The following is an 8,970-nucleotide window of genomic DNA, read 5'->3' on the forward strand; positions in this document are numbered from 1 at the left end:
ATGGATCTTTTTGGCGCTGGAAGACCAACAGGGTGTCTGAGCCAGAAGCTTGCTGCTTCCCCGTAGTTTCGTCGCTTTTTGTTCGTTTTATAGCTTCTTTATTTTTCGTTTTTGTCTCCAAGCTACGGCTTGTCGTCTTTCCTCAAAAAAAAAAAGGAAAAGGAAAAAAAGATCACGGTCTCCTTTTTTTTTTCTCGTCCCAAACAGGCCAACCTTTAATACTTCTATTAGCAGTGACTTTGGAGATAGTCTCCACCAGATGGTCGACAACCACGGGGAGGAGGATTTTTTTTCCCCCTAAATTTATGGCATTTTGATAAATACACATTAAATTTATTTATAATTAAAGGACGTGATAATTTAGAATATTTTGGTTATTTCAAAGAAAAATTGTAGTTTGATTTGTTGTGTGGGAAGTGAGAGTGGTCTTCCCTCTCTCTCTCTCTCTCTCTCTCTGTGGGGAGTGCAAAGCCCATCTTTCAATTTGTTTGTTCTTTTGTGCTTTAGACCAAATATTAAGACCGTGAGTTAATCCTATTAGAAGCTACTTCACGCATCCATTTAGGACTTTGAAAACTAATAAGTAATAACTACTATTACTTCTAATTGTTAATATAAGAGTTACATAATTAATTTACAAATATTAAAAAAATTAATTAAACTAGTTATTTATAATAAATAGATGTTATATCTCAAAATTATCATTGATAGAAACTCTTTAATATATGTAACACCATATAGATTACTTGGGGTATGGATAAATATTGGAGACTAAATAAATTAAGATTTTATATTTAAGATCAAATTAAATATTTAACTAACTTTTATATTAAATATCGAAGATAGTATATCATATTTTTTTAAAAAAGTTAAAGGAGTAAATATTAACCATTTTGAAATTATAAAATGAACTATACTTTTTTCAAAAAGAGAATTACAATGAGATCTCAAAAAAAAAAACTAAAAAATCTGAATAACAACTTGAGCAATATGTTATAACAAGTTACAAAGTTAAAAAAAATAACTTTAAAACCTATTTTGTAATTATTTTTTTAAGACATTTTTTAAAAATTAGGCGAGCAGATAGTAACAACTTGAAACTATAAGTGAAATCCGACACGCAACCTGCTTCTTATAGAAAATTCAAATGTGTATATAATCAAATATTACCTCTGGTTCTTAATATAAAAGATAGTTGACTAATTTGAGTAAATTAAAGAAACTAGTTAAATTAGTTATTTATAATAAATAAATATTGTTTTTTCTAAAATATCCTTACTAATCAAGTATATTAACTAGAACTACTATTATTATAAAGACTACTTTGAAAAAAAATAGATAAATATAAGAGACAAAGTGAATTAGAGTTTTATATTTAAAACCAAAATAAAAATTAAACAAACTCTTATATTAAGGATCAGAAGTAATATATAAATATCATGCAATGGTTTACATAATCTAAATATAATCTAAATATGTTATCAAAGTTCTTTTTTCAATTTTTTATTTTATTACTCTTCCGTTCTTAATGTAAAATATAATTTGAGAGTTGATGTTGATCTTATATATAAGATCTATTTTATATGTTTATTAATTTTTTTTAAAATTACCTTATTGACATTTCTTGAACAATAATTAAGTAGGAGAGAAAGGGAAAAAATTAAGAAAAATAATTAAGGTATTTTAGAAAAAAAATATCATATTAACTAATTTAAGTGTTTTAATAAAAATATACTACCATGTTAACTAATTTAATTAATATTTTTAATCTATTTAAATTAATTACTTAATTATCTTGCATTTTACCCGGAGTATTATTTATTTGTTTTTGGTGGGGCCATGGCGCGTTGGGGAGAAAGGAAAGCAGTGAGGGAGCATTAGAACAGACCAAAGCACAGAGTAGTGAGTGCCATCGCCATGCTACGCCGAGCTTTCAAAAAGCCTCTCTCGCCGGCCACTCTTCACCACTCTCAGCCTTCGACGCCTTTGTAGGGATGTCGCCGCCTCTGCTTTCGAGGAATCATGGAAGAAAGCTTTTCCCAACATGGACCCTCCCAAGACTCCCTCTCATTTCATGAACTCTCGTCCTCCCGCTCCTTCTTCTATTCCCTCCAAAATCACTCTCAATTTCGTTCTTCCCTACGCATCTCAGCTCTCTTCCCAGGAGGTTTGTTCCCCTTTCATCTCTTCATGCTCTTACTTTTCCTAGATTCTGACATCTATGTTGCCTGATTATTCCCAGGATTATGTTGACTGCGTTTTGATTTCATACCCATTTTACTGTCTGACGTAATCTGAGTTTTCTAATTAAATGTGGATTACTTTGATGGAATGCGAGTCCATTCAATTGTTAATTCGGAGGAAATTTATTACTCACACCGACTGGTTACCATCTCCATTTTGTTTGCCTCGTAATTTGGAGGCATATGGCCGGTGTGCGCAGAGACGAAGGAACACTGTTAAGAAGTTGTTTTGTTTACCGATATTTACGTTGATGCTTCACGGTGTAATTGGAGGTTTTTCCGTTTAAATGTAGATGTAGATTGAGGTCGCGTGTTTATTCCAAAGACGTGATTTTAAATTTTAATTCATTAAATATCTTTTCCAAGTAACATGAATCTTAACTTGTATGTTTACTACCTGATGTAATACGTCTTTTCCTACAAAATGTGGACTACTTTGATAGGGATTGAATTCAATGTCTCATCTTAAGGTTCTGGTAGATTCTGTTGTAAGGAATTATCATGAATGGAAAGTAAAGGATTCATTTTAAGGATTTTGTGCTGATAGTGGTATTGCTTTTAAACTTTATAGGATAATTCCATTTGTGCCATTCAATTTAGGAAGAAATAGTTCTGTTCATACAAGGGTAATTTGGACAAGTTCATCTCGTTGGATCCTTAAGGTGGCAACTGTAGTCAGTAGAACAAGAGCATTCTTTGTGGGCTTGTTTAAGTGACTTCTAGATTGTTATATGACATCAATTTATTACTGAAATGTAAACCACTGAATCTCAAGAAAGATTTAGGTGATCTGTGAATAAAGAAACACAAACACAAACACAATCACTCCCAACCCTGTATCTATCAGTAAAGAGATGTTGCTATCATCAAGGCTCCACTAGCTACAGTGTTCAATTAATTGTTTCTTATGCTAATATGTACAGGCTGACATGGTGATTATACCCTCAACAACAGGACAAATGGGTGTTTTGGCTGGCCATGTACCCACAATTGCAGAACTGAGACCAGGGATCTTGTCTGTGCATGAGGGATATGAAGTTACAAAATATTTTGTGAGCAGTAGATGTGCATTCATCCATGCAAATTCAATTGCAGATGTGACTGCTGTTGAGGCCGTTCCAATTGATCACATTGACCAAAGCTTAGTCTAGAAGTGGCTCATTGAGTTCACCCAGAAACCCGCCTCTGCTACCACTGACTTGGAGAAAGCTGAAACACAGATTGGCTTTGATGTTCCCAGTGCCCTTAATTCTGCTCTCTCTGGCTATGCCCTTTTCGGTGATCTAGGGTATTACTCCTCCGGTCCTTACTATAAGACCTAATTGTTGAGTTGATTTTGATCCTAAATATAAGACTCATTTCTCATATTTATCAATTTTTTCTAAATTACCCCTATAGATACTCCCTTACCCATAATCAAGTAGAAGAGGGAGATGGGATATTAAAAAAGATGATTATGGTGTTTTAGGGAAAATGTATTATTTTTCTTATAATTAACTAACTTACCTAACTTTTTTAATCTAATCAAATTAGATAAATAAGTCTTATATTAAAGACCGGAGGAGTATTATGATAGCTAAGGGATGATATTTATACACAACAAAGTATCTAGAATTTGTTTTTTCTTCATTTCCTTCCATTGGGAACTATGAACATCACAAAATTGTCATCATAGGTTGGATGCATCTAATTTACCCTCAAGCGAATAAGAATTGCATACACCCATTTCTTTCTCTCAGAGTCAAAAGCTATTTTGAAATCACTTGTTTATGTCTTTCTTAAATTACTCGGTACACTAGCTTGGCACCACGGGAGGGTTTACTTTTATGATTGCTCGGGAGGAGTTTTGTTTTGGTCAAAGCGGCTGGCCTGAAAAAATTAGAAAGTAGCCTCCTGCCAATGGTTCAAATTATGTCAGTGGTACTTACTCTAACTTGTAGATAAATAGGCTAAGCAAGAAAGCAAGACACTGTTCATCAGCTTGCTCTATTGAACTACATTTGGTACGTATTCTTCACATCATCATCCGGGTTTTCATCTCGTGTTTTTAATTCTTGACCATTGTTCTCTTACCATTCTTCTCTCTGAAAGCAGCCGCAATTACGTAGAAATTGGTGGGGTTGATAAGGCCACCGCGCAGGTACTTCCTCCTAACAAATCCGAGACAGCCAGGGGGAAAAGGCAGGAGGGGAAAAAGGAACAACACACGAGATTGATATGATCTTGGCTCGAATTTTTAGGTTGTCGACTTTCTAAGCTTTTGCAATACTTGAGACGCCCAGGTTAGCTGTCAATGAATAAAATGAAATGATGATACAATAGTTGATTTCCAAATTAGTAGTATCTTATCTCGGTTCAGTACATTTTGATTCTTACTATGCGACTTCGTTAATATCTTAGCTTCAATTCTCAGACTCGTATAAGATCTCCAATTTTCCTACGTCTTCCAATGCCGCCGGCCGCCAGCATCAGTATCTCCGACCAATAGTATCTCAATTCAAGATTTCTGTCTGGTTTCATTTAACACGAGGATTGTTGATTCTTCGAAATTAAAACCAAAAAGAAAAAAGAAAATTTACATCAGGGGAAAGAACTCTGCCTTGCTCTGGGTTTCTTCTCCAAGACTGAGACTAAACTCAGCACAACCATAACCAAGAACCTAGAAACAAAACCTCAGGAAAATGAACAGAGAAAACTGGTAAAAATGAGCCATTTTGTGGAGAGCATCTCTCAAGAACAACACACCACACTTCTCAACCTGTGCACATAGACAGTTACATTCACAAAACTTTTCCATAATCTAAATGGACAATCTCTCCTCTCCATCAATATGACCCTTCTTCATCGAAAGTTAAGTTGTTGAAAACTTTCATGTCTTTCTTTTCTTCCTTATGTATCTTTTTCTTTCTTTTTCTTCATCCTGTTTTCTGTCTTTATTTTTCCCTTTTACACTCGGACCTTTTTTCCCTTTCAGGGAAATATTGCAGCAGTGTGCCAGTTCTGCACTCTTAGCATGTTTCTGTTCAACTAAGAAGCAGCAGCAATAGTTCCTCTTACGCAAGAGTAATCCTGACTCTTATTGGGTGAGGTAGATTCTCTCTGCTGTTTCTTTCTCATAGCCTTCATTGAAGAAGACAGGTTCCTATCCTTCTCAATAGCTTCATCCATGTCTATTTGCTCTTGCCTGCACTCTTCGCTACAAAAAGGAGTGTCCCCTCTGCAATAACAATAGAAACTACCATCAAAATCGGCTTCAAACATATTCAAAATCTCATCGAAATGAGTTTTCAATGTCAAAAAAAAAAATCCAGATGGTCATGACACAGAAAAGAAGAGAACAGATCCATTTTCTAACCTGTACATGAAGATGTCCCTGTTCTGAAGCGGTTTTTTGCAGAGATGACAGGCTTCAAGAAAGTAGGGTTGGTGATCCTCATATCTAGCATCATAAAATCTCCCAGATCTCGGCGATGAACCAGGAAGGCTTCTGAAACTAGACCTATTAATTATAGCATAACCCATAGACTTCGACACAAAACCCTGTTGATAATGATGGTGATTCTGCCCAGAATAGCCCGCTTCCATGTCTGCTAAGAAAGCCAAACCGCAGTTTTCTTCCAAGAAACAAGGTCTTTTAATGGAAGCACTGGATGAGTCCATTAATGGATCTGCCAGTTGTGGAGACCGAAGTGATGATATTTGGCGAAGAAAAACGTAAAAAGGCGGAGTGATGATGGGAGAGGAAGAAGAAGAGAAGGCTTGTATATAAAGGGGATGTGGTTGATGGGTGTGGTGATTGGGGGAAAGCGAAGGCGGAGGCTTTTCGTTTGTTGAATGCGTAACTGAGATTATAAACAGCGGCAGGCTGTGTGAATCCGTGCTGCGAAATCCATTGGCTCCAAATACCTGCATCTTCCAGTTTTCAATTATTTAATTCCTTTATTAATCATTAATTTAATGTCCTGCCTTGATATTTTCATTTTCTAGAAATTGGATCGTGCGGGGGGACCAAGTTACCATGGGATAGGCACAAAATTGCATTTGTGCCACTGTTCTGGGTGGGGTTTTTTGGTTGGGGGGGGGGGGGGGGGAAGGTCTTGTCCTGTGAGACTCAAAAAGCGAATTTTCGACCATCAGAAGGGAAGAGGCTAACCCTCTTAATGTTTACTCTTCTAGTTTTATTTATAAGATAAAAAATATTTTTTTGATTTTATTTATAAGGTATTTTGAAAAATCTTTTATATAGATATATATTTTTACCTGCTATTTATTATTATGTTGATTTTATTTATATGAGATATAATATATATTAAATAAAGTTAAAGTTAAAAAGTTCTTAAATTTTAAATAAGAGTTAATAAAATTTAAAATTCTTCTAGGTACATATGAAACATGTTAAAAGGAATTTATAAATAGGACTAGAAGAGTAAATATTTGTACTTAATATCTAACAGTATTTTAAATATGACTATTTTCAATAAAAGAATGCATATGTCCAATAAGAAGAGGAAACTGAGAAAATAAGAATAGATTATCTTATTTGAATATTTTTCAATATAATTACTCTCTTTGATTCACAATATAAGTCATTTTTAGAAAAATAATTTGGTTCAAAAGATAAATTATTTGAAGAGTAATTAATATTACTTATCAACTTTATCCCTAAATTCAATGCTTAAATATAATTCTTTGAATTTTTTTTCTCTTCTTCACCCTATCATCTAACGAGTTAACTATATTTTTTTGGTCTTAATTAATTAGTTAAAGCTATTTACATTGTGAATCCGAAAAAGTAGATAGGACCGGAGGAGTAATTGAAACGAAAGGAACGAGGATGAGCGGAAGCATTTGGATGCATTGGTCGGATTTTCCTCTCAAAAGAAATTGTGCGTGATTGAATCAAAAATTTATATTTTACCAACAAATTAATATTTCCATACAGCCCTTAAAATCTTATTTTATGTAAATTTATTTTGTCCAACGTTATTGAGTGTAAATTTATTTTTATATCTATGCATTTTGTATTGAAAAAGCAGAGAAAATTAAATTGTATGCAAAATGTATATTTTATTTTATTATTTACTATTTTTAATATGCATACATCTTAGGAAACATGACAAATAAAGACCTCCAATGTGTAAAATTATGATTTGGAAATCTTAATTTGAAAAATAACAAATAAAGATCCGGTAATATATTACAAATGTGAAATCTTGATAAAATATTTGAAATGCCTCTCAATCAAGTTGTGATGTGGTTTACTGAAATTGTTATTCATTAAAATGAATTTGTTATTTTCTATAATCAACTTATCATTTGATTAACGGATATTTTAGATATTTCATCAAAATTTCATATTTATAATATAAAACCGAATCCTTATTTATTATTTTTCTTAAGTCTGACATCTTATGAAAATTTAAAAACCTCGAGAGTGGGGGGTTGGACTGAGGGAGTGAGTGGCAACTTGGTAATTAGAGGAAAGCATGAAGGGTTTTTGAGTGAGGGAGAAACACAGTGAAGGGATCAGTCCAGTTCTCCCAACCAAACCGCCCATGTGCTTTCCCTTCTTTTGTTCCACGTCAATATTTTGTGCAGGCCTGCGTCCACGCTCTTCAACACGCGCGTGAAATTGATAGGCCCACCCACCCCTTGAGTTCATCTTCGCTTTGCTTGTCACGGAGGAACTTGGAGCGGTGGCGGTGGGTATTTGGGTGGTTTCAAATTTTGAACCACCACGTAACTGTCGCCTTAAACCAACCCCATTCCTTGGGGTAAGCAAGCATCTTGCTTCTGTCTTCAATCTAATTTCCTACCAAACAAAAAATATATATATTCATTTTGTTTGCACAATTATACATATTCTTCTGCTGCTATTAATAGGATAGAAAGAAAATTTTTTGTTCTGTTTATAAGTTACATCTTTTAACATAAATGTACCACTTTTTTATCATTTATTATATTATACATTGTTTTTTAAAATTTATATATTAAGTAAATATAAAATTAAAAAGTTGTTATATTTTAATAAAAAATTAATGTAATTTAATATTTTTCTTAATTTATGTAAAACATATTAAAAAATAAAATGTAATAAATAGGACTAAAATATTACTTGACACATTTATCTATCCACAAATATATGCATATACTTTGTTCTATCTAATACTTTATATGTGTGTGCAGTTAATTAAAGAGCTTATTTTGATTTTAAGTGTAAAACTTTAATTTCATTGGTCTTTCATTTTTATTATTCTTCTTTTAAATTACTCTTATTCATTACACACCTAAATATATATAATTAACATTATGTAGTTCTAAATGTAAATAACTAAAAAAAGTGTCACATTTAAAGAAAATCAACACACATTTTTACATATAATATATTTAATTAATTTTTAATTTGTTAGATTAGTTATTCAATTCTTATATTTTCTTTTTGGTATAACTCATAGAATTTTCATAGTATTTTGAGATTAGGACTAATCTCTATTGGACTAGAAGCGTTACGGTTAAAATCCTCCTAACAAATATATTTTTCAGGATTCAAATTTGTATTTTTCTTCTTATAGGGTGAAATTGCTTACCATCTCAACCAACTGCTTGTTGATATTCAATTCTTATGTTTAATACAAAATAAATACCAAAAAAATTCTAATGAGTTACATTATTTGAGTGATGCACGATACATTGATTTATTAGATTTTGTGTGACATATGAGATACAC

At 32.8% G+C, this 8,970-nt stretch overlaps 1 protein-coding gene and 1 pseudogene across 1 annotated transcript; one reads left to right on the forward strand and one right to left on the reverse strand.

The window, feature by feature from the left end:
* On the forward strand, positions 1-4,817 carry LOC114729990 (ATP synthase subunit delta', mitochondrial-like; annotated as a pseudogene).
* On the reverse strand, positions 4,818-6,170 carry LOC114729997 (FCS-Like Zinc finger 2-like). Its single transcript, XM_028917014.1, has 2 exons — positions 5,599-6,170; positions 4,818-5,460 (listed from the first exon to the last, which is right to left on the reverse strand). Exons 1-2 carry the CDS (start codon positions 6,153-6,155, stop codon positions 5,271-5,273), a joined length of 747 nt encoding a protein of 248 aa, XP_028772847.1. The 5' UTR covers positions 6,156-6,170; the 3' UTR covers positions 4,818-5,270.
* Positions 6,171-8,970: the final 2,800 nt, after the last annotated feature.

The sequence above is a fragment of the Neltuma alba genome, unplaced genomic scaffold (genome assembly GCF_004799145.2).
Source record: "Neltuma alba isolate B1F8T4 unplaced genomic scaffold, ASM479914v2 tig00012697_pilon, whole genome shotgun sequence".
NCBI classification, from domain to species: Eukaryota; Viridiplantae; Streptophyta; class Magnoliopsida; order Fabales; family Fabaceae; genus Neltuma; species Neltuma alba.

What these genes read in the sequence shown, in the direction of transcription:
- LOC114729997 (XM_028917014.1), bottom strand. Translation starts at nt 6,155, where the DNA reads ATGCAGGTATTTGGAGCCAATGGATTTCGCAGCACGGATTCACACAGC. An exon ending in AGGGACATCTTCATGTACAG is followed by an intron (nt 5,461 to 5,598) that starts GTTAGAAAATGG and finishes TTGTTATTGCAG; the next exon opens with AGGGGACACTCCTTTTTGTA.